At 34.1% G+C, this 26,286-nt stretch overlaps 5 protein-coding genes across 5 annotated transcripts; 3 read left to right on the top strand and 2 right to left on the bottom strand.

Annotated features, from left to right (window-relative positions):
- The first annotated feature begins 1,566 nt into the window (after positions 1 to 1,566).
- On the top strand, positions 1,567 to 3,233 carry LOC102601310 (protein PHYTOCHROME KINASE SUBSTRATE 4). Its single transcript, XM_006339152.2, has one exon. It carries the CDS (start codon positions 1,619 to 1,621, stop codon positions 3,110 to 3,112), a length of 1,494 nt encoding a protein of 497 aa, XP_006339214.1. The 5' UTR covers positions 1,567 to 1,618; the 3' UTR covers positions 3,113 to 3,233.
- A 5,484-nt stretch (positions 3,234 to 8,717) lies between these two features.
- LOC102600966 (ABSCISIC ACID-INSENSITIVE 5-like protein 2) lies at positions 8,718 to 14,618 on the top strand. Its single transcript, XM_006339151.2, has 3 exons — positions 8,718 to 10,089; positions 10,171 to 10,242; positions 14,143 to 14,618. The coding sequence occupies exons 1-3, from the start codon at positions 9,199 to 9,201 to the stop codon at positions 14,221 to 14,223; spliced, it is 1,044 nt and encodes a 347-aa protein (XP_006339213.1). The 5' UTR covers positions 8,718 to 9,198; the 3' UTR covers positions 14,224 to 14,618.
- Positions 14,619 to 15,143: 525 nt separating this feature from the next.
- LOC102600626 (uncharacterized protein At3g03773) lies at positions 15,144 to 19,180 on the bottom strand. The gene is made up of 6 exons (XM_006339150.2): positions 19,040 to 19,180; positions 18,764 to 18,947; positions 17,417 to 17,573; positions 16,449 to 16,474; positions 16,308 to 16,353; positions 15,144 to 15,444 (listed from the first exon to the last, which is right to left on the bottom strand). The coding sequence occupies exons 1-6, from the start codon at positions 19,042 to 19,044 to the stop codon at positions 15,410 to 15,412; spliced, it is 453 nt and encodes a 150-aa protein (XP_006339212.1). The 5' UTR covers positions 19,045 to 19,180; the 3' UTR covers positions 15,144 to 15,409.
- Positions 19,181 to 20,137: 957 nt separating this feature from the next.
- LOC102600295 (probable small nuclear ribonucleoprotein F) lies at positions 20,138 to 23,193 on the top strand. Its single transcript, XM_006339149.2, has 5 exons — positions 20,138 to 20,205; positions 21,021 to 21,108; positions 21,228 to 21,265; positions 22,067 to 22,131; positions 22,917 to 23,193. Exons 1-5 carry the CDS (start codon positions 20,200 to 20,202, stop codon positions 22,984 to 22,986), a joined length of 267 nt encoding a protein of 88 aa, XP_006339211.1. The 5' UTR covers positions 20,138 to 20,199; the 3' UTR covers positions 22,987 to 23,193.
- A 720-nt stretch (positions 23,194 to 23,913) lies between these two features.
- On the bottom strand, positions 23,914 to 26,286 carry LOC102599970 (uncharacterized). The gene is made up of 3 exons (XM_006339148.2): positions 26,067 to 26,286; positions 24,450 to 24,711; positions 23,914 to 24,330 (listed from the first exon to the last, which is right to left on the bottom strand). Exons 1-3 carry the CDS (start codon positions 26,208 to 26,210, stop codon positions 24,263 to 24,265), a joined length of 474 nt encoding a protein of 157 aa, XP_006339210.1. The 5' UTR covers positions 26,211 to 26,286; the 3' UTR covers positions 23,914 to 24,262.

Raw genomic sequence — 26,286 nt, 5'->3', positions numbered from 1 at the left:
GACAATAAATAATATAATTTCATTATCCAACCACTGTTGTTGGCTAAATTAATGTGAACATGGGACTTGAAAATGATGCCTACAATTAGTTTACATAGACAATAGTTTATAGATTGAACATTTTACCTAATTCCTAAAAACATATAAAATAATCCTTTATGTTTCAAAATAAGTGTTTAATTTTTTTTCACGCCTATGAGTAAATATGACTTATAAACATGTTTTTCTTATTTTTATTAAAAACCGTCATTTAAAAATAATATTTTTAACCGATCAAACATGAAAAAATTATAACAAACCATAGAAAATCTTACTGACATAACTTGGAAAAGAGTTGGTAGATTGTACTGTCACTACTATGATTTTCTCATAGTTTTTCATCATTCTATATTTCCAATCATTGAAATCTCAAAACTGAAAATAAAAAATAATAAATATATATATATATATAAGGAAGGTTCTTTTATTATTACTTTATTTTGGTTTTCCATCGATGTCCGATATCCACATCAGAGCTCAATTAAATTTGAATTCGCGCTGAAAAGTTCCACATTAGAAAGTAAAACGCTTCCTAACAAAGACGATTTTGTATCCAGGGAGACTCAAACACAAGTTTTCTAATTAAAGATGAAAGAGTACGGACTATTGATCACTCAACCACAACCATTGTCTACTGGTTCTTTTATTATAATTCCAAAAATCTGCCAGATAGTCAAGAATATTATCAGAAACAATATTATTCTCTAAAAAATTGTTATAAATAATAGTACTATCTATAGTTTAGTTGTACAACCAAAAAAATAAAACACAAAAAGGAGAAAAAAATATGGATTCCCAAACAACAGTTAAAACTTTAACAGAACATCCTCTTCAGTACAGAACTTTTGTTCAAAACCATATACTAAAAGATGCATCATTTTCTTCATATCTCAAACCAGAATGTTTCAAAATAAGTGTTTTAACCTTTTTCACTCTTATGAGTAAAATATAATATAAAACATGTTTTTCTTATTTTTATTAAAAACCCGTCATTTAAAAAGAATATTTTTAACCGATCAAACATGAAAAAATTGATAACAAACCATAGAAAATATTACTGACATAACTTGGAAAAGAGTTGGTAGATTGTACTGTCACTACTATGATTTTCTTATAGTTTTTCATCACTCTATATTTCCAATCATTGAAATCTCAAAACTTGAAAATAAAAAACAATAATATATATATAAAAGGAAGGTTCTTTTATTATTACTTTGTTTTGGTTTTTCATTCAATGTTCAATGCCCAATATCCACATCAGAGTTCAATTAAATTTAAATTCACGCTGAAAAGTTCCACATTAGAAAGTAAAACACTTCCTAACAAAGACGATTTTGTATTCAGGGAGACTCAAACACAAGTCTTCTAATTAAAGATGAAGGAGTACTGACTAACTACTGATCACTCCACCACGACCATTGTCTACAGGTTCTTTTATATAACTCCAAAAAACTGCCAGATAGTCAAGAAAATTATCAGAAACAATATTATTCTCTAAAAAATTGTTATAAATAATAGTACTATCTATAGTTTAGTTGTACAACCAAAAATAAATAAAACACAAAAAGGAGAAAAAAATATGGATTCCCAAACAACAGTTAAAACCTTAACAGAACATTCTCTTCAGTACAGAGCTTTTGTTCAAAACCATATACTAAAAGATGCATCATTTTCTTCATATCTCAAACCAGAAGATCATAGTGTTGATGATTCCGAAATCAACGTGTTCGATGCGAAAAAATATTTCAGTGAAGGCAATGAATCATCTTCTGTTGTTAAAAAAAATGTAAATGATCAATGTGAATTACCATCAGGTCATCGGCATTCATCAGTTTCTTCCGTAGACAATGCCTACGGAAGAAACTTTCGTGCTAATTCCTTTCGTGCTACTCCAACTGCTTCGTCAGAAGCAAGTTGGAATAGCCAGACAGGACTATTAGCAAATCCTCCAGGTGCAATTGCAGTTTCATTGAAGAGTATTAATACGAATGACAAAAAAAGAGGTTCGTTTAGTACTCGTAAATGGTTTTTCTGTCGAAAATGCCCTTGTTCTGGGAAGAAATCTGTGCAAGTCGAGGAAGCTAGCTCGGAGCCAAGAACAGAAACTGGCTCCGAGCAGCATTTCCCTGTCAAACACAGTAATAAGATTGTAGTTGAGAAATCAACTAACATATCTCAGAAAAAATCTATTGAAATACAACAGGGAGGAGCCGTTAGGTCAGAGACTAATAAAATTGGAACGATTCAGAGAAGATCATCAGAGTCAGAGAATAGTACAGCTAGCACAATTAGCTGTCAACAGCGTGTGCTGGCACCGGTTAGACCGTTTACCGAGACGCCAAGTGGAGGCTTTTCATTCCCAATTCTGAACAATTCAGGTCAATCGAAATTAGGAATCAAACCTCCACCAACAAGATCATCGATTTCTCCAATTTTAGAAGATCCGCCTCGAGATTCACTCGAGGTATTTCAACCATCTTCTCGAAAATCAATCGAAACAGATCACCACCGATGCAATAATTTCCCCTTCCCAGGTAGTCCAATTTCTCGAATAACAGCAACAGATGACGACGTAGCAAGCGATGCAAGCTCCGATCTATTCGAAATCGAGAGCTTTTCGACTTCAATGGCGAATTCATCCTGTCCATTATATCGTCAACGAAGTTCACTCGAGGAGCCTGGTACACCGAGTGTTGCAGCTACAGAGTGTTATGCACCAAGTGAAGTTAGTATTGATTGGAGTGTTACAACAGCTGAAGGTTTCGATCGGGCTAGTGTTACTAATTATTCAACTATTTCAGAAATCGAGACGAATACTCGATTTTTTGGTGGTAATGATGGTGGTGGTGATGGAGGGAAGTGGAAAGGGGGTGGATTGTTGAGTTGTCGGCATGAAAAGGCAGTAAATGTGGGACCGCAGCCAATTAAATATGGGTCGCCCGATGGGCTACCACGACTACTGCCGTTGAAATCAACGGCAGGACATGTGGGAAGTAGGCCAATAGGTAGAGCTAATAAGCCACCTCTTGCAAGCTCTCATTCAGCACGCTTGTCTCTTGCATTTGCAGCATGACAAATAACTTCCTTCACATTCTCATGTTTGATGTTTGTATGTTTCACTCTCTTCTCTCTCGTCTTTGTTTCATTTCATGTGATACTATTGTTATTCGGAGAATCACGAGATTTTTTTTTTATCTTGAATTTTTTAATTTATTAATGTAAACTTATAATTTTTTAAAATGTATTTCTTAGTACTCTTTATCGGAGTTTATGTAGCAATATTTTATTTTTTAGTGATATGTTTTAATTTTTTCTTTGAAAACTTGTAATTTAAACTTTTTATGTAATATGTTCAACATCACAAAGATTAAATGAAATTTTAGTATATTCTATACATATTTTTAGTTAAAGATCATAAGATTTGAAAATTTTCTTTAATTTCTTAACTACTTATTAAGTCAAAATCAGACAAACAAATTAAAATGAAAGGAAAAAACTTTTAAAATTTCAATTTGAACTTCTCACTTTTTTTTTATATTCTCAATCAGTATATTGTGTTTAGTATCTACATTGAATCTTTAACTAATTTGAATTCTCATAGCGCTCCCTACTATGATTTTTTTTCCATATCCAAATTAGAATATGAGATCTTTGTCAAGAGTGAATAAATTCCATATATTCACCACGATAAACATTTTTGGTAATTGAAATTTTCATTTTATCCTTAAGGATAAACTTTTACAGAGACATAAATGTTATGATATATACTTAAGGTCATATATTTCAAAAATTTATAATTATACAAATATTATCACATGTTTAAGATCAAATAGTTTAAATTCTTTATAGCCATACAAATTTTATGACATGCGCCGACAAAAAGCTTTGATTTTGCCACCAAAATAGAGTAAATGCATGAAGAGGGTCTAGTTGGGGTCACCTACACGATAGGTAGGCCAAAATGTCTGACATTTTTAATTGTTGTTCATGCACCTACCCAGAGGTTCGTTTAGAGATTCACGTGAATTTAGTAGTTTTTTTCAGATAATATATCAAGAAATTTATTAAGTTAACGTTTGATCATAGATTTTAAAAATACATTTTTAAATATCTGTTTGATCATGAAATTTAATTATATTTTAAAATTTTATCTTCAAAATATTTTCAACTTCCCGTTCTGGCTTAGATAAGTTTTCAGGTGAAATTTCGCTTCTCATAAAACTTTACATTTTTTTTATAAAAAAAATGCATGTCTAAACTCAACTTCAAGTTAGAAAAACTCAAATTTTAAAGTTTCAACTTCAAATCTATGATCAAATGGGAGTTAAATATTTAATTGTAAACTCAATTATTATTATAATATTAGTATCAATTTGAATTTGTCGTAAGAATTCATAAACTTTAAAATCATGAATCAGTTAGACTCTATATTTCATCAATTTATCGTGGTTATGTTATTTACCAAATTCTTAGTCACTATACTATATGTCCTTTTTTTTCAATGCCCTTACAAAGTACTCCCTCCGTCCACTTTTATTTGTCATGTTGCGCTTTTCGAAAGTCAATTTGACTTATTTTCAAAGTTAAATTAGATTACATTAATTTGATTTTTTAAACAAAAAATTTAGATATTCAAAAACTATACGACAAGTACTATACATTGCAATTTTTTACATATCAATATGATGAAAAAATATATCCTAAAATGTTAGTCAAAATTTTTATAGTTTGACTCTAAAAATGGAAAGTATGACAATTAATAGTGGACGGAGGGAGTAGTGATGAATTAAACTAGTGCATGACCAGTCTACATACCCAATTATGTTCTATTTTTTTGGCACTGAAAACCACTGCAATATGTGTTTGTGGGCAATGTTTGTTTGTGAAAAGAGAATTTGCAAACTGAATGTCAACAAAGAATATTCTTGTTTTATGCCCTACTTTTAGAAAGGAAAAATAAACTTAAATAGCTAAATAAAAAATAATCGACAAATATATAATGTGTATATGATCGATATTATATAATTAATGTAAATTGATTAGAAAAGTAAACAATGAATTTGATTGACTATTAGTAAGTATGTTATTGTTGTGTAGTAGAAAGCTAGAGTTGTCAAATCAGATGATTGAGCTAAATTTAGACATGTCAAAATAGAGTGATTTAGTAAAAGGTGTGGATCGTGTTTTTGAGGACTAATTTTATCACCCTTATAAAATATGGAGATAATTGATTCTGGGATCATCATTTAAATCATAATCACTATGTATAAAAAAAATTTAAAAAAGTTTAGCCACTTTAGAATTAACTTCAAGCATAAGCGACAGAAATAACAAAGATTTATGTCTGAAATTTTCTGATAAATAATTTGCATGAAGTTTGTGTTTGTGGCACCCAACTTCAAACATGTATATCTGAAGTTTTAGATATTATATATATATATATATATGTTAGAAACTGAAAATAGTTTTTTTTTTAAAGATTGTACTGCCAATTTTCATTCATACCGATGTTTTCAAAATTTTCCTACAATACCCACTTAATTTAAAGTCAATCTTAATATTCAAAATCCAAGACCCACTTTTTAAAACTTGCAATAAGTGATTTTGATGCTATTTTTTTTTAATATATAGTTTTTAAAGAAGTGGCTACACCTTAAATAACGTTGTGCAAATAGGCTGCATGTGCAAATAATTAAATATTTGAACAATCTATTACCAAAAATAAAAATAAAAATTTGAACAATGGACACATAACTCAACCTCATGAAAAATGTGATGCACTATAATTGTCGTAACTCCTTAACGTCATATATTGTATTACACATTTTTGTGTTTTGTCTCATACTTTATACTTATCACACATTTTTGTGTGTGTTTTGTTTCATACTTCATACTTTATCTTTCTTTTAAAATCAAAACAAAGAGTCGTGTTAATATAGATAGGGAAAAAGGACAAATATACCCTCGAATTATCGTAAATGGCATAAAGATATTCTCCGTCATATTTTTGGGACATTGGTGCCCCTGCCGTCTAAAAACTAGAGCATATATGCCCTTCACTCTAACGGAAGACTAAATAGGGACACGTGGCGCAATCTTATCCGTCGATAAAAGTCGAATCGGTGGATAAAATTATGACACGTGTATGTCTGTTAGTATAAAGGGTATATATGCTCTAGTTTTTGGACGGCAGAGACACCAATGTCCCAAAAGTATGACGGAGAATATTTGCATACCATTTACGATTGTTCGAGGGTATATTTGTCTTTTTTTCCATATAGATATTCAGTCGGCATCTTTTATATTTGAAAGTCTATATTTAGTATCAACATATATAAAAATAAATCTTTGTGCTAATTTGTACAAATGTCCAAATATATAAACTAATTCTAAAATCACAAGTTTCCATAATATTATTATACATGGTGGATTGTACTATTTTAATTAGAAATGGTCAAAACTCAAAAGTGACATGTATGAACAAGTTAAAATCCTTTCCATATTAGGTAATGATAAAAGAAGCAATTAACCTTTTCCCCCCAAACAATTTGTAGTGGACCACCAAATGATATCCAAACTATGAAGTATAATAAAAAGTCTAATAGCTTCAATTCTTTTTATTTTTTTTATTTCAATCGAGATTCTATCAAAAACAATCTTTTTATTCCATAAAAATAGAGATTAAGTCTGCATACATTTTACTATTCTCAGATCCCTCTTATAAAATTACACTGTGTATGTTATTGTAGATAATTTGAGCTTTGGAACAAAAAGAATTCTTGATAGAGACTAATGATCGAGTCAAGGACAAACCTACAATTTTTCGTTTACAAATTAGGCAGAACATAATAATCACTTTGACTCATATTTTGTATTTGAGCTTAAAAATCCCACTTAATATGTATATCTTGATCCTTATTAAGAAGCACTTTCTCTTCTACAAGACGATACAAATTACGAATCTGAATTAATTGAGTCGATATTGATTACTAGATGATGGCTATGTTATTTTTTAAATTTAAAAATAGAAATACACACTCCAACCACCTATGGTCACTGCCAAGTCACATTAGCATGTTACATATTCTCACAAATAAAATAAGACACTTTGCCTAAAAAGATGAGTAAAGCAGCACAGACCAGGTCTCTGTGGCCTTGGTTTTGTAAACTTAGAAAGTAAAAAAATTAAGTGCCAAATATGGGAATGCTATGGGCCCCTTTACTTTCTTACACACTCACCACATGTCTTTTGGTATTCGTATTGAAATTCGATTAAATTTAAATTTAATTCGAAAAAGTCTCACGGTAAAACGTTATCTAATAAAACCGGCTCCGTACTCAAAAGGGCCCAAACCTGAGACATTTGATAAAGAATGAAGAAGCACTCACCCAATTCACCACTAAAGTACCACTCCACCACCATCCTGGTCGGTACTCACCTATGTCTTGTTTTTTACATAAAAATATTAATTGTTTTAATTAATAATAAATATAAGAAAGTGGGAATTTTTTAAAACCTTTTTATTTGTCCTAGGTTGGCTACTCAAGTAAATAAATCTGTATTGATTTACTTCTGTCTTTTTTATTTAACTATAAAATAAACTAACAATTTGATCATTATCTATCTTTTAACTTTTTGTGTTACTTTCTTTTTAGTTAAATTGATCCAAACTTTTTGTGAGAGTTTAAAAGGAAAAAAAATGGATCAGTACTTTAATCACTTAGCTATACACTATTATTATAAGATAATTTATAATTTGAAGTAAGTAAATACATTATATTGAAACAGTCAATAACCATTATAATTACTCTAATCTTTTTGATACATTTAAAAAGGAGTTTTTAATGTATTTAATTGCTCTGACTAAAATAATTATATTCGGTAGTTAAATATAAAAAAGATATACATTAATTATATATAAAGTATATACATATTATACATTTATATATACAAAACAAATATTAAGGGTGATGACTAGTCAAGTTCCTTTTAGTTCAGTTTCTATACGTTGTTTCTTAGACTTTAATTATCGTATTATTTTATTTTAATATTGTTAAGAATGACTTGTCATGTTGTTTATAGTATTTTATCGTGATTTCTTCACTTTTGTTATATATTTTTTTTCATATTGCTTCCAATGATTTATTTTCTTAACTGTTTATCAAAAATAACATTTTTTTTTGTTTCTCATTCGGTGTTCGTAACCCATCTTGGAGCCCCATTTAAATTCGGATCCTGTACTATAGAGCCCATTTGAGGGTGATGCTTCCAATAAAATTTTCTTCATATAGTACTTGAACCCAAACCTTTAATTAAGGATGAAACAGTCTCATCACTGCAATGCATACATTCTGTTCTCTTGATTTTACTTTGTTGGGGTGGCACTCCCAATAAATTTTTCTACATACCATGGCTCGAATCCGAGTTTTTGATTAAGAATGAAGCAGTCTCATCATTACTCCCGACTTTACTTTGTGGTATTACGATGAATATATTATTATTGATGATTATTTAAGTTAATTCCCCCATAGAAAATGAAGAAGAGACATTTTATAAAAATAGTACTTTGGCATATACTAATTATTATACTTAGCATATAAAACAAAGGGCTAAGATTTGTTTAATTAATTATTAAGTACTATTTGAAAGTTGTCTTGAATTTCTAATTTTTATATAGGGAGTGTACATTTTTTTTTTCCAAGAGAGAATAGAATGTGGGTCTTTGCTTCTATTCTCTCCTGAATTAGATTGAGCCTCAGGTTTTTGCAGCAAAGAGCATATATGGTTTCTGGGTTTTTTGTTCTCTCATTGATGATGAATGTTGGCTCAGATTTTGCTGCATGCAAGCTAATTTGACTCTTCCCTTTTCTGGGTATTTCTTCATTTTCCTTGGTAACACTGTTTCTCCCTCTTTTTATACCTTAATCCCTAGCATTTTCTTCAATTTGATCTGGGTATTTTGTTTCTTGATTTTGTTTTTATTGAATCTGTTGATGGGGTTTTTGTGATTGTTACTGGTAGTGGGAAATGGGTTTGATTTGTGTGTATAGGGTTCTGAAGGAACAAATGTGTTTTGATGTGATGAATTATTGGATGTAGACATTAAAGACTAGAACTTTAGTTTGTTTTGTGTGTGAAAATTGAATTGATTTTAAGGGATGGGATCTCAGGGTGGTGGGGGTGGAGGTGGAGGTGGGGTTGGGGTTAATAGTATTGGTGCAACTCAAACTCAAGCTCAAGCTCAAGCTCATGCCCAAGACCCAAAGACAAATGCTTTGGCTAGGCAAGGATCATTATATAGCCTAACTCTTGATGAGGTTCAGAATCAATTGGGGGATTTGGGGAAACCATTGAGTAGTATGAATCTTGATGAGCTTCTTAAGACTGTATGGACTGTGGAGGCTAGTCAAGGAATGGGGGGAACGGATTACGGGGTGTTGCAGCATGGTCAGGATGCTTCGGGGAGTTCTTTGAATCGACAATCGAGTATTACACTGACTAGTGATCTGAGCAAGAAGACTGTTGATCAGGTGTGGCAGGATATTCAGCAAGGGCATAAAAGAGATAGTATCGATAGGAAAGCTCAGGAGAGGCAACCTACTCTTGGTGAGATGACACTGGAGGATTTTTTGGTTAAGGCTGGAGTGGTTGCTGAGTCGACTCCGGGGAAGAAAAGTTCGGGGTCAGTTTTAGGGGTTGATTCAATGGCATTGCCTCAACAGCAAGCTCAATGGTCACAATATCAGATGCATGCAATGCATCAGCTACCGCCACAGCAACAACAACAGAACATGCTACCAGTTTTTATGCCCGGCCATTCGGTTCAACAACCTCTGACTATTGTTTCCAACCCAACAATAGATGCAGCTTATCCTGAATCTCAGATGACAATGTCCCCAACCGCTCTGTTGGGCACATTATCGGACACACAAACACTTGGAAGAAAAAGAGTTGCACCAGATGATGTGGTTGAGAAGACTGTTGAAAGGAGGCAAAAGAGGATGATTAAGAACAGGGAATCTGCAGCGAGGTCACGAGCAAGGAAGCAGGTGACTTTGAAATATGTTGTGGTGTTTTGAATATGGTATATCATTGCCATGGCTATTGAAATATTATCTTTTTATCAACAGGCTTACACCCATGAACTGGAGAACAAGGTTTCACGCCTCGAAGAAGAGAATGAAAGGCTCAAGAGACAGAAGGTATGTTTTGTGATAGCTACTTTCTTTGTCAGTGAGTATGGTAGTCATTTGCTTATTCTTCTAGTGGTTCTTCAAGAGTGTGTGGTTATCAGGTACTTTGTATCATTTGCATTCTCAATGGTGTTACTTGTACTGATGTGGGCATCATTGAAGTGTGTAAAGAAGTTCCAATTCTAGAACACATGAGAAACAAATCTGAAAGAAATGTAGCACAATTTCATCATAACGAATTTTCACTACCATTTCTGACATTATGTTAAACTGTTTACTGTTGAAACCTATATTGTTCGAGTCATGTAGGTTCTTCACTTCTCCGCCGAACAACTTCTCATATAATGATCTTTGTAATGCTGCATTGTGATGCTTTTAACTCCGGAAAGAATGTTTCTTACATAAAATAAAAGAAACAAAATTATATTTCATGTTTAAAGTGAAATATCTTTTTGTATGGTTAGAAACAAAATGAGTTTAATCATTTATGCAATGAGAAGAAGCAGTCACTTAAGTACATACTTTACGAGAGAGAAATGATTGTCTTATTCTCATTGTAAATATTAATTAGTAAGGTCAGAAATAAAATGATTTCGATCATTTATGCAAATGAGAAGAAACTGCCTCTCTTTTTCATTTTAGGTCTTGTTTTGTCTCCCCTACTCCATACTAAAAGAAAATGAATTTCAAGGGTCTAGTGCTGAATTACTTCTAGTTTTATAACTTTATTCCTTGTATCATTGTGTTTTATTTTGTAAAACCTTTAAACTATTATATTGCCATTTTGCTGGTTGAGTTGCATAAAGGTGCAGTGGCTATCTAATGGTTAAGTTCACTGCTTATCATGTCATGTCCTTCACCATTACATATGTTGCCTGGACTCTTCAAAAAGGTCAATGGATGTGTGTCGGATCTTCCAAATCCTCCAAAAATAGTGTATTTTTGGAGGCTCTGACATGGGTGCAGCAGTATATCTGTAGAATCCGAGCAACATAATCATTACTTTTATCGACTTCACAGAAATTTTCATAGTTGCAAACGTGTAATACCCTTAAGGAAAATACCACCTTCAGTCAGTTTTGATTGCAGAAGGTATTTTCTGTAGATTCACATTGGAGAAGGAAATAGCATAATAGTTGACCATCAGGAAGTCTCTGAAATTTTACATTAGTTCTTGCGTCCCTTTGTTCATCGAAATAGGAGAAGGTGGGGTAAGGAAGAAAGCAGTAGCAATGTTTGTATGTAAAAACAAACCACATTCAAGTTTGTTCACGTGAGAAATAAGAGAAGAGAGGAGATATATTTATGACTTAATCTGAGGGTCTATCGAATACAACCTCTCTATCTCCAAGGTAGGGGTAAGGTTTGTGTACACTCTACCCGAGTGGGGTTACACTGGGTTTGTTGTTGCTGTTGTTAATCATCTAATCAGTACAAGATACACCTATTAGGTGTCAAACACAGTACAAATGATATTTGTCCTAATGTGGGATAGTATTTAACTTATGAACTTAACTCTTATAATATTCTAATGTCTACCTTTAGTGATTTTCTCCCAACATTAATAAAAAAAATTTACCTCATCAAGATATTCTAAATTCTACCATTCTAACACTAATCTTAACGTTCTAACAGTTTATGGATTACTTGAGGGGTTAGGAACAAAAAGGAATGAATTTATGAGAGATTTGAAATTTTTTTAGAAAAAGGGATGGCCATCTGCATGAAAGTGAAGGCAGATTGTATCGGTCTCCATCCATACGTATTAGAATAAAAGTAGTATGCATCTTCTTTCTTTGTTGGAATATTTCAATCTTGACCAAGTTATTCCAAATAAAGATTTGAAAACAAGGAAGTGATCCTGATCTTGACCTAGAATTATCTGCTCTCTTCGGGTTTCCAAATTGAAAAAACAAACCTTTCATGGATCTATAAGGCATCAGACTTATCAACAAGCCAAATATTGTTTTTTACTGGTAAGCCAAATATTATTCCATTTTTGTTGGCAAGCATTCTCCTTTCAGGTTGGCTCAAGGTTACAAGCTTTGGAGGTAGAGTCAACGATTAGTTGAATGTATCATTATTGATTCTATGAGAGTTTTTATTTTGGAGTCGTCTTTGGAAGGATAGAGATGAAGCCGACAGAGTTGACGAATGAGTTAGGAGAATAGAGGATTGGAAGAGGTAAGGGAGCTAAAGGAAATGGAGTGCAAGGAGGAGGTCAAGCGAGAGATAGTTATGTTGGCAATTTCGGAAGAGACTGGTTGGAAGCAGTATTTGAAGGCATTGTGATTAAATGAGAGGAATGGTAATACTAAGTTTTTTCACATGGTAGTGGTAACGAATAGGAAGAGGAATTTCATAGAGTATGGAGGGGTGGGCCTAAAACCAAAAAACCTGGTTGAACATTTATTCGGTTGGTTCACGATTAATTTTCTTCAAACTTAAGTTCTTCAATTTGGTGATCGGCTTCAAGGTTCTGTTAAGCTCTTAAAGAGCTTCTGGTCCCCTTAGCTTAGCCTTGGCCCAAAACCAAATTTTCATTCGGAAGATTGAAGAAGCTCAAACCCCTTCCCTTTTTCTCTGTCTCCCAAATCCCTTCCCATGGTTTTTCACTATGTCTTTAGTTTTCACTATGGTTCATTCTATTGTTGCTACTGTTTTACGCCTCTGCCATTGGTCCACTGGTCCCCCTTGCCATTCACCTAGTGCAGTCTTCCTCTCCGTCATTCAATACTCGTTATGTTGAGAGTGTAAGAGCTTTAGATCTATCTCTTTCCTTTTTGATATATCAATGAGCCCTGAAGCAGTCTACACTGCATAACTGAACATGTGAGTGCTAGCTTTGATAAAGAAGTTATACTAAGTCGTTGAGTCTATTTTTACTTTTACTTTTCTTTTCATTTTTCCTTTTGTCTATTTGATTTCCAAAGCAGCTAACTTAGCTTAAATTTTATTAAACTCCTTGTAACTGATCCGACAATATCCTAGTAAATTTATTTTTACGTGAACCTGAACCTAATGGAATTTACTACGGGTTTGATTTAGATTACCAAATTCGACAAATTGAAAATTGGAAAATTGAATGGAGCTTTTACAAAATCAAATCAAACTGACCGACACCCACCCCTAAAGTATTGAAGTCAATGAATCAGTGATGAAGGCAAAGGAGGAAATGAGAGGGGCAGATGTGAGATTTTACGAAGATTTGTACATGGAGGAGAAGTTGAGGGGGAAGGTATTATTCAAATAGGATGGGGAATAAGGGAGTGGTTGGAGAGGTCTATGGGAGAACAGGAGATGAGGGAGGCAGTAGGGAGGCAAAGCCCCTGTATCGGATGAATTCACAATTTCACATTACTTTTTGTTGCATTGTTGTAAAGATTGGAGATCATTGCGGAATTTCAAGAAATTGTAGAGTTTGAAAGCAAGCCTAAACACATCCCTCAAACTTAAAGAGGGAGTAAGAGCATCAAAGACTATATGGCAATTAGTATGGTAGGAAGCATTAATGAGATATGTACTAGACGATACAGTCTCTACTTCTCAAGATCCATTAGTGGAAGAAAGACAGACATTGGATGCAGTTTTGGTGGAAAATGAAGTGGTTTATTTTAGAAGAAAGAGTCGAGGAACTTATTCCAGTTGGACCTTAAGAATGCTTGTGATCACATGAATTAAGAATTTATGGAATTTCTTTTGCAAGTTAAATCTTGGAATGCCTTCTCAGATGTGACTTTTATATATGTCATATTTATTGTTCGAATAGCAAAGATAATTGTTGCTTAGTTCTTGATGATCTGTTGTCTTCCCAAAATTAGAGAGCATTTAAGACAACTCTGTCACGTCCATTTTCTGTGTTTCTCAGCTCTTTCACAGATTATAATGTTAATATGGTTTTACGTGCAGGAGATAGAGCAGGTGTTACCGAGTGTTCCACTTCCAGAGCCTAAGTATCAGCTGCGCAGAACAAGCTCCGCGCCCGTCTAACATCCAGTTTCATGCACGAATGATGAATATGTAGATGCGTAGTGTTCGTTATGTCATTGAAATTTGTGTTAGCTAGTCATTATCTGTTCATCTCCTTGTTCAGGAGACTGCCCTGGAGGCCTCTGCTGGCAGCACTTGTCGGCTGTCTGTGTGATTGCCTTAGCTATCTCTAGTTCTCTAGATAAGTTCTTTTTCCTTGTATGTACATTTTTATAGTTTTAACCTTGGAATTATGTGGAGGATTTAGTTTTGGTAGTTTCCTTAAGGTTACTGTAAGCATTTCCAGTATGAATTGCTTTCGAGACATATGAAAACAAAGTTATTGTATGTTTCCAGTTGTATTGAAACGACCGGGAGAGGGGTAATCTTCTTCATGGTTCCTTCTAGACTTGAAATCCTCAACTGCTTGGCATATGGCTTCCTACACTGGTAGAAATTGATTTCAGCTTCATTATTCTCATATATGGACTAACCTGAAGCTTTGATAAGTTGTTTTTTAAGTTCAATTGTAAGGTGTACATGTTCCATATTGATTAATATCTTTTGTTTTCTTCATGTTTGAAACAAGAAACACTTTTTGAATACAAATAGGTACATAACTTCAGTTGTTGAACACTTGAATCTCATCCTTAGTTACCAGGTGTTTACGCCAAATTATGTAAATATACTGTAGTTACGTGATTTAATGAGGTGAGAATGCATGTTAAGTTACAGTGTTATAGAAGTCGATGTAATAGATGCGTCTCTCTATTCATTGATTTGGCGTAAACACACATAGTAGGCAAGGCAAATACAATAGAATCAGTTTACAACAAGGGTAACAATAACCTGAAAGCAAAATGAAAAGGTAATTTCACAACATTTCCAAAGCCATAATAACCAAACACATGCCCATGAAAGGAAAGGAAAAGAAAACAAAGAATTAGAAAAGCAAAGTGAACTACTTCTTTTAAATCCAAAATCGTGCCGGGAAATCCCATATTGAGAGGTAAAGCACTCTCTAACAAAAGTGACTCCTTACCTAGGCTGATAAGCTGAAACTAGATGGCTTAAAACAAGTCTTCCAAAAACCTCTATACATCTGAATACTTAAACAAGAAAGTCATTATATTTTGCTTCCTAAAAGACTAAACTCTAAACATCTCTGATGATCATCAGCCTCTTTCAAATTTTTCAGCAGCTGGTTTTAATTTCCTCTAGCCTTTTCCAGGTCTGGAAGATCTGCAATTAAGAGAGAAAATTAGTGTCAAAATTGGGAAAACTCCATCTCCTAATATATACTTGCTTCTATCTGGCTAAGTTGGATAGGCGAAATTAAGGACATTGAAACAGATGTATCAGAAAGAGCAAGCAAACATGGACTTTTTGTTTACCTTTACGCAAGTAAATAATCAGAATACACGAGAAAATCAACAGCTAAATAAATGTCGATTTGGTAACTTAGAAGAGAGAAAGAAAACGTCAGGCAGATACTGGTGTATCAAGGAGAAGGAAAAAAGACACTAGCAGAGAAGAAAAGAGTTACAGAGGGCCACTAACTTACACACTGGGAGAGATCACGATTCAAGCTAATGTGTGTTATGTGAATTCAATGTACTTATCGAATGTTCATTTTATTCTCGCTTCTAAGATGTCTTTTAGCATTACAAAAAGTTTCACTACGTGAGGTTTCCCAGTTGGAATAAACGAAAGTTTAAGTCTTTGTTTAGTAACTTGTCCTTGTCCCTCCCATTTTCTCGTTTTCTCCTCCTCCGTTTCTCTCCTTATAGTTTACCTAAGCTCCGAATGTTATCCTCCTACACTCATTCCTCTCATTTCTCTCCCTTTCTTCCAATCTCTCTAAGTTCTTGTCTTTTCACTGTCAATCGAGTATAAAAAGTTGTTCAAATAAGCAAGAAAATGAGAAGCAATAAATTGGTTCTATTCCTCTCTTAAAGGAAATGAGGGCTGAATAAGTATTTGAGAGCAGCTGCATACTAATGAATTGCAAAGAGAGCTGACTGAAAAACATAGCATTGTCTCTGATGTGTAAAACAAATTAAAGATATATGTAAACTAGTCCAATCAGATTGGAAACAACTCACAGAGCATTCCTCCATCATCGCTGCTCTCGTCGTCATCTCCAGTGTACTAAAAGAAAGATATATTCCAAGTTAAATAACTATGATCAAAGTAATTAAACATTATGTTGCATATAATATTTAACAAATCAGGTTAGGCATTACCGCAACACCCCCATCATCAGAGTCCGCTGCATGGAAGAGAAAACTGGATTAGCTTTATGAGAATATCAGGATACAACAAATAACGTTATACATGAGAAGGAGTTAGCCAACAACTGAAAAGGAATGCCATGCAACCAGGTCTTCCCAACATAGAAGAGAGAGAAGCAGGAAGTAGGTGATGTAGTATTGTTCAATGTTCATCGTTATTGATGCGGAGCCGTAAAAGACCACTAACTTGACAGAATTTGATTATCACTATGGTCCGAGAAATGAATAGGGAGGGAAGTGATGAAATGATATTTAGAAAATGCAAACCTGCATGCCTAATTTTGGAGCACATTATCATTTCACATTACATCAATTGTAAAACTAAAATTTTAGGCAAACTACCCCCCCGGGGGTTTTTGGTCTAGTGGTAAGAGCAAAATGTGCAATGTGCAGGTTAGGCCCACATCACGTGTTCAAATATTGATGTACGTAGAATCATGGTATTTAAGCGGAGTAGGGTAGAGGGGGAGGTCCATTATCCATCGAGTTTCAAACCTTCTACTCCTTTAGTCAGGCCAGAAAAGTTTGATTAGAGATGGTCAGACTTAATACACTCAACCCGCAGTCCAATTACTATAAGTTGCATTTTGATCAATCAAATGATACATTCCACACCGAAAACAGAAAAAAAACTATAAGAAAAAAACCCTAAAAGTACTGTTAATATTTCATCTGCCACTTTGCTCCTATTCCAAAGCAAAAGAAAATAAAAGAGGAAGGATGGGGATCGTATTGAATAACAAATTGAAGATTCAACAGAAAAACAATAGTAAGATTGGCTGAACAGGAAGGAGGCTTACCAGCATTAGGATTCATTAAAATACCTAAGTCCTCTTGTTCTATTTTCACCCTCAATTAATGGAAAGATAGCATAAAATTAATTTAATTTTAATGAAGCAAGTGATATGCAGCCAACTCACAATATTCTTCATCATCTTCATCACACCATTTGTTCCAATCGACCTTGAGGTATGGAGCGGGCTTCTCTTCAGACTTCAATATTCTTGGCCACCAGCCTCTTTGCTCCTTCTGGATTGAGCAGAGGATAATTCTCGACCCAATATTAGTTTTACACCGCTGCACCAGAAAGCACTCTATGATATCAACCATGAGGATTTTCTAACCTTGAAACCATATTGTAAAGGAAGAAATATCCAGTGCAAAACACAGCTACCTACATTTACCAAACTCTAGAAGAATAAGTAATACAAGCAAAGACAACTTGAAGTCAAAAACATAGGCCAATGGGTTCACGGTCTTATACACTTCCCAAAAGTATGACAAACTTCTATATCCATTTATATAGTCCAAGCCCAAGGCAGAGGATAGATCTATCTTGATGTAGATCCACCTCTGGTCATGAACCATTGCAAAAAGGTGTTACAACAGCTATGATTGAGTAAGCCATATGCTGACTTTGTGAAACCCATTAGAAACCACAGCAATAAACCAGGCATCCTGATCCGAAACTACTACAACCATTTTCAGCAAACCAACACCTCAATCCCAAACTAGTTATAGTCAGCTATATGAATCCTTAATATCTGTCCCAATCTATTTGTACCATCTTATTCCAATACTCAATAACATTCCCATCAATGGGACCGAGAATAGTAGGTAATTCGGGATAAAAGGTATATATACTTTTAGTTACACGCGTACAATGAGCTCGTTGAAACCTCACAACAAGATTGAGGGAAAGGCAAGAAAGTTGAACCATACCCCCCTTACTTCCCTATGGTTGACTGTTTTTTCCTCCTTTTCCCATACTTCGGAAGGAAGAGATCGCCGGTGCAATGGTAAAAGTACTCATCAGGTTCAAGCCGCGGAAACAACTTCATGCAAAAATGCAAGGTAAGGCTGCACAAACGTAAGACATGATGAGGTCCACCCCTTTCTCAAACCCCACCCCATAGCAAGAGCTTAGTGCACCGGACACTAGACAGCCCTTACTCAATAATTTGGGATTCTCCACATTTTCTAATCATATACAAATTGCTAGACAAACACCTAATATAAACATACTAACAACCCTGTTCATCATACTCAACACAATTGCTACATTTTTGTACCCTTTTTCAATAATTTAGGATTTCTCTAATATCTGTACATTTTTCACTTACAAACAAATCCCTGCAAACACTGACTTTAACATAAACCTACCATCAACCCATTTCATCAAACTCAACAAATTTACCACAACCAATAAAATAAACGAAAACCCAGAAATAAAAATCAAAACTTTACAGAAAAACAGAGAAAAAAACCTCAGGAATAACATTCCCGTAAAGCTGGAGAGTGACGGAGAATGAATCGCCATTGACACCAATAGCAGAGAAATTAAAAACACCATCTGGGTCACACTTCAATGATACATCTTTAGCATCAGGCAATGATACAGTCAAGTAAACTTTCTCCGATCGTTGAGCCCAAAGTACTTCTGGTTGACGACTGCACAGATTATTTTTTTTCAAAATTTTCACACAATACAACCCAGAAAGAGAAAAAAAGTGCAGATTATTGAAATTTATTCATATGGGTACCTCATTTTTGCAGAGAAATTGAAGATTTCAGTCGATCACTGGATCAATTGATGTCGATTTTTCTTCTGTTTTTCGAGTTTTAAAGCTCAAAATTTTCTTCAATTAGCAGTTCATAGTTGTCACTTTCTCTTTTTAACTTTGTTTTCCTTATTTATTAGCCAAAATAAATAATCATTAATTCATTATTATACCTTATATTAAAAATAAAATAATTATTCAAAATATTTTGTCATGCATTTATTGTGTTTTGCCATGAGTTCTTTGCTTCTTAAGTCTTTTATTATATTTTCGATATGTTTTGATATGTAAATAATGTTTTAATCTCTAGAGATAGGAATAAGGTAGTCTATGCATTTTTTTGTTTTTTGTAATTTCTATTTATAAATTATATTGATTATATTATTGTTATTATTGTCGTATTATTTATGCCTGATTTGTACAATGCACTTTGACTTAATATAAAATTGAAGATTATTTAAAATAATTTTGATCAGAAATAAATTATAGTAATATATGTAGAAATCTCATTAATAATAAAATAAGAAGTTTAGAATTAAATTAGCAATATGTATCTTCCTTCTTAAACTTTAGTAAAAAGCAAATTGTATATAAGATCAAGCGATTTTATTTTTTGATAAGATTTTCCTTTTATTAAATAAGAATACGGGTATAAAATGATATACATATTAAACAAAGAAAAATTCAAGATTAATTGTTATTTGTATTGGGCTTTTGATTTGTACACATACGTTATAAGAAGATTTGACTTCACACTTCATTAAAAATTGGTTCAAGTCATGTCCTATTTGTGATTGAAATTCATGTAGAAATGTCTATATAACTAAAATTAAATAATGTATATGAGTTATAATCGATGCGATTTTTTATAATTTCGATCTCTAATATCTGAAATTGTTTCGAAATGATTAAACGTTGCAAAATTTCACTATCAAGACATGGCTTAAATAGTTGCTCCAAAATGGGCTATATGTGGCACTCTAAGATTGGACCTTACATGGGTCAAGCCCATTTAATTGGAGTTTGGCCCATTAAAATTTGTGAGGCCCAACGAGGAGAATACATATTCATATAGCTCACCATTTTCATACTTAGTTTTTTTCTCGCCTTTCTTGTGAAACCCTAAACCTCGAAAAGCTTCAATGGCGGTAAGTATTCGATCTCATTCTTCAATGGCTGTTTTATGACTTTTATCTTCTTCTCCTTGTTGTGCTGTTTCTTTGTTCTTCTTCGTCTTTTTTTTTTTCATCTGCTGTTTTCAATTGTGCTGCTCACTGATGTTATCCTCTTTCTTCAAGCCTTAATTAACTTGTTTTTGACAAGTTTTTTGCTTTGTGAACACTGTACTGCAGCTACGCAAACTGTATTTATGCAAATTATGTATTCCTCAGCGTTTTTTCGGGTGATATAATTTTACTTTTTAGCTTATTACAAATTATGTATGAATTTGCTGCTCGATAGTTGCATTGTTACTTCTTACTGTTTGCTATGGATCATAAGCTTGCGATATGTGTTGTATGTCTTGCATATTTAACGCTCTTGATCCACAATGTTTTAGCATTTTGCTTCCCGAGATTCATATTAAGCTAATATAACCATAACTCCTAAAGGTACTTTTTTTTTCCATTAATTTGATATGAGGATAGTACTTTCTGTTTGTTTTTAAGTATTTAAAATCGAATTTTGGAATGAATGAGTTAATTTAATTTGAGGTGGATTGAAAAGCTTGTCATTTGTCTAGCAGAATTACCAAGTATAAAGTATTGGTGCATCATATTTCATAAGTGTTTGGTACTGTGAATCTTCAGTGTATTACAGAAGTTCGTATCTTGGCTAATATAATCATCATGGTGTTGTACCATTTACTCATTATGTGTGGATGGAAATAAGAGTAGAGTATCACGCTATATTTAGAAACTTTGAGTTCTTTTTCTGAAAATGTTATAATATTGTGTCATTGCAGACAGTACCAGTTAATCCGAAGCCTTTTTTGAACAATTTGACTGGAAAGCATGTGATGGTAAAGCTAAAGTGGGGATTAGAGTACAAAGGTACTCAGCTTCTCGGACTTGCTGATTCCTAACACTATGTTATTCATTATGGTTTTTGAGAACTAGACTTGTGCATTCATTATTTAACTAAGCTCATTTATTTTGTCTTCTCTTTCAAGGGTATTTGGTCTCTGTGGATTCATACATGAACTTGCAGGTACTACTGTTAATTTGAGTTTTTGTCTGTATAATCAATTTGTCTGAAAGAACATCATCATTAAGTGGATGTATGTGCATGTATATCCTTGTGATATGCTAAACTCTATATTATGAACCATTCACTGTTATCCATCAGTGGCATGAATTGCTATCTAGATCACCACATTTATTATATTGTATTAAGGATTTCCTTTTGCAAACAGATAGAAAAGAATTTGTCCAAATATCAAACTCTGTTAGGACGAATCGTGTTAACTTTGCATTTGATCTTGTAAACCTCTGTTCTTCTTTCTTTATATTCAAACCTGAAGATGCATTCAGGATGCCATCCAATTTTTACATTTGAATTCACGAACTTATTGTGCCTTATATTTTAGTAAAGTACAAACAGCTCAAGCCTGACCCATCAATTTTGCAGAAATGCATAGATCATTTCAAAGATAGTCTGCTACCTTGTAATGAAGTAGGAAATAATTAACTAATTCATCCGTCTGCAACACATACTACTGAATAGCTGCATATGTGAAGGTTATCTTGGATAAGGATAGCTCCATGTACCTCTGACTACATAAAAACCTGACTGTGGGAGGAGAGTATTGTTTTACAAATGGCTTTACTACTAAAATAAGAAAAATAACAGGTAGAAAACAATACAATATGCAGTAAAAGACAAAGCATTTTACATTCATTGTCTGAAGAAGTTATCATGATCTCCCAGTAACATGATTTTTCCAAAGAATTCTGGATCCGTGCATATTTTTGTGTGTAATTTTCTGGAATTGCTTAATTCTTTTTGCAGCTTGCTAATGCAGAAGAATTCACTGATGGAGTAAGCTCTGGCTCTCTTGGAGAGATCCTGATTAGGTACCTTCATGGCTTTGACTTTTGATCTTGATATTTGGACCGTCTTTGAAATTCATGCGGCAGCCTGTGGTTGTTAGTTAGTATTTAAAAAAACCTAGTAAACATATCCCTCTCTCCCCCTGCCCTCTATTCTGCCTGCATCAAGGCATATAAAGCTGAAGAGACATGCCTAGTTGAAAATGGAGCTTTCATTTATTCCTTCCCTGGTTGACATTTTTTGTTAATTTTTTCCCCACATTTGGTTCGTTTTCGAAGTGGAAAGATGGAGACTCTTTTTTTTGCCTGGCATCTTTCTACATGTTGGATGTCTCATGGTGGAAACCATAAATTGTTAAATATTCGACCATCATGACTTAATTGTATAATGTACTTGTATTTTCTCTGCTGCCCCCATGATATGGGTGAGTACTCGGACATTCATAGCATTTCAAAAGAGTCTCTTGCTGCTAACTAATTCAATCCTTACCCGCGAACTTGATTTCATGCTCCATCTTCCTTGCAATACCATTCTCTAATTGGATCACTTGCACCATTTCCTTTAGAGGATGGCTGGAATAACCAACTTAGACCATACAAAGTTGCATCGTTTTCATTTTTTTGTTTAGAGATTTCCATTTCTTGTTGAGAGAGTAACCTTCGATCTTTTTAGCCCTCTTTACAAATTTACTTGTTTATCTGTTTTTTAATTAACTGCATCATGGAAATCACCAAGGTTGAAATAGCTGCTGCTCAATGAAAATCCATGTAACTTCTCTTCGTTAACCTTGGTTGTTTTGCATTTGCAGATGTAATAATGTCCTCTATCTTCGTGGTGTACCCGAGGATGAAGAACTGGAAGATGCTGACCGCGACTAGAAAGTGTGTTGTATTTAGTGACATGGTTCATTGATCAATGATTGGAACGACTTGAATGTGTTTTCTTAGTTGCTCCTGTCTGATATATGTTGTTGGTAGTTGGGAGAAAATATTAGTGACTATTGATTTACCGGAGCAAATTGACTAGAAAGCTGTATGATCTCGGATCGCGTTTATTTTTATCATCACAAGCTTCAACCCGTATCAGTGACAAAAGTATAGGTGAATTGTTAAATATACAAATCAAACCAAACCATAATTCCCTTGTATCTGAATTGGATTTTGTTCTTTTTACACAATAGAACAAAACAAGAATGGGGAAGCCTCCCTTTTTCATATTGAGGATCTTGATTAACTCAACCATCATATCGGTTCCAACGTTATAGCGTTCTCTATTTTTGACGATTGATGGAGAGAGTTTGTGTTAACGGAGTTATCTATATGTTGAACGGAGTTATTTATAAGATGGAGAAGACACAAAGTTGAGGGATCTCGTGGATGCAAGTGTTTGATCCAAAGGATCTTTAGATTCATCGAGAACATCTTCCCACTGGAAAGAACCAGGATCTATCGGAAATAATCTCTTGATCCCACATAGGTTCGGGGTAAGGTCTGTATACATCCTACCCTCCTGAGATCCCGACTTGTGGGATTACATTGGGCATGTTGTTTGTTACTCAAGACTGAAGAGGCAGAAATAGGACTTTTAGTTTATGGGGTCTGCACTCTGGACCACGAACCTTTTAGTTTGTTGGGTTCTAGATAGATTATTTATACATGTCATGAATTTTGAACACAAATACGAGGTTTGAGCCAAAGCTAATGGATTTTACGGAACACTATAACGTTGGCTCCGCCCCGGTATTCATTCAGCCAAGTATTGAATCTTCAAGTAGCAGTTGACAACAAACTCAAATGTGAACCATGTTCATTCTCAAACTAACAAGGAAAGTGCATGGATATTAATGTGGACTGTTTCAGGCAAACTATACCCTTGAAAACTCCAAGTTGTTTTACATCCATTCAAATATACTACATTCTTCGGTGTTCAACTTGATAAGAATCAAGAACAAAAACTGATAAACTAAAAAGGAAATTTCGCGGTATCTAACTGATAACGTTATTTTTCCGCAAAAACAATTAACTGATACACAAAGTTAAGTTTGAATCAGCTGTTCTTGAATATGTGTAAGAACTCCACGTTTTTCATGTTACCTGACAAAGCCAAAGCCTACGTCATGATTCATGACAAACAAGCACAATCAAACCGATAGGATCAAGCAAGTCCAAGATGACCTCGACCTCCACAATCCGAACACATTATGTTACCAGAACCCCCACAACCTGCAAGGCCAAAGTCGAAGAGTAAAATATCTGGCCGTTTCCAGATCTTTGTCAGCACACATTGACAAAGACAGAGGGAAATTTGAAGGTGAAGGAAATGAAGGAAGAAAATAACTTACCTAAGCATCTAACTTTGACGATTATCCCTTGACTTTCCATTATAGAATCAACATATAGGCCCGAACCGGAGCAGGTGGCACAAAGGACAGCACCTTTAGCTTCACACTCGGGACAATGAGGATTGTCTCCAGTATTCTTCTTGGCCAAGGACAATCCAATTGGCTTCTCAATTCTTTCCTCCGGTACAGATTTATCATAGCAAAACAGAGATTCAAGACTGCTTATATGTTTGTGAGCATCACCAACAGCATTTGGCATTGCCTGCAAAGTTGAGGCACATGTATAAATCATTTGCAGAATGCAAAGAGAGATGCAAATCCTAGGGATTTGCTTCTATGTGAGAAATGAAGTTGGAAGCATACATAAAGACAAAACTTTATGGTTGCTCCGTATAACGTATACGATACATTCACCCGAGGTAGGGACACTGATACATACACTATTATGTTACATCTAGTCTAACACATGTTCTGTACTAGAAAAAAATTTCCCTGCATGAGATGGGCATGTTACGTATTGATTCAAAGGGTGGCTCGGGTTTCTCTTAAGTTACAACTCATTGTGGCTTAGTTTTCCTTTGAAACCTTTACACAATCTGTCCAATGTTTCAAGAAGCTCTTCGCCATTCTAATCTTGAAGCACTTATATACAAGTTATACTCCAATCGAAAAGGATAAAACCCACAGAGGCGTATGCAGGCTGATATTGCTCCATATTTAGATCTGTTCATTCACTAGGCTCTTTTTTAGACACAAACATCTGTAACCACAGCGTTTTTGCCCTATAGATTAATCTGCCACCTCCCCCCAGTACTAGAAAGCTCTATTCACCCAATCACAAAGTTAGGTTAAAGAATTGAATCCCCTTCATCGAAAAGTTATAAAACAATTCTTTTTTTAATTATAAGTTGTGGAATCCACATAAAGAGAAAATTGTGATGAAGGGGTTCAAAAAATGCTACTTTTGAATACCTAGTATAAACTCCTAGCTCCGCGCCACTGTGTTCACTATTGTATATTTGTCCTTTATATGCAACACTAATCACTTATAAATACATGACCACCTCTATATATCTTTGTGTCCTCCCCAGGTGAAGCTACACTTCTGCTTACGGTTTAAACAGAACCTAGTAGCTTTGGCCAAGACCTCATATTTATATTAAATTTTTCACTTAATATGTACACTCAACAAAGTGCCTTTTTTCTAGAACTCCAAACTCTAAATCCTAGCTCCATCTGTGTTCTTCCAGGGGCGGAGCTACACTTCTGCTTACAGAATCCGCAAAACCTAGTAGCTTTGGCCAAGACCTCATATATATAAAATTTATCTAGAACACAATAATCTGCCGTTTTCCTATTACTCCGAACTCAAAATCCTAGCTCCGCCTCTACTCCCCTAACCAATCCCCACCTCACCCAGAAAATGAAAACCCCAGGAAAAACAAACAGCTCATTTAGCTATCATTTTCTCCAGTAATTCAACGCTTAAAATCAAGCACGCTTAACTTCGATTTTTTTTCTAAATGGGATCGAGAAAGCATAAAACAACAACAAAATTGAAGAATTAAGAAAGAGTATCATATAGAAAATTGGAAACAATTCAAATAAACAACTTACTCGTCGTGTTAACGGAGATCCCAAAATGACATTGTTAGACAAATTTCTCAAATTGGGTGTTGTAGAAAACGAACCAATTCGAGAAATTTGTGTAAATTTGGGTATACTAATTGACAAACATGATATCTTTAACGTAACATCCATTTTTCTACCAAGAAATTTGAAACCCAGTTAACAAATTTAAAGTTTTTTCATTATTTTTCGATGAAATTCATTCTTG

This window comes from Solanum tuberosum, unplaced genomic scaffold (genome assembly GCF_000226075.1).
Source record: "Solanum tuberosum cultivar DM 1-3 516 R44 unplaced genomic scaffold, SolTub_3.0 scf00008, whole genome shotgun sequence".
In the NCBI taxonomy this organism is placed as follows: Eukaryota; Viridiplantae; Streptophyta; class Magnoliopsida; order Solanales; family Solanaceae; genus Solanum; species Solanum tuberosum.
This window is presented reverse-complemented; position numbering and strand designations above follow the sequence as displayed.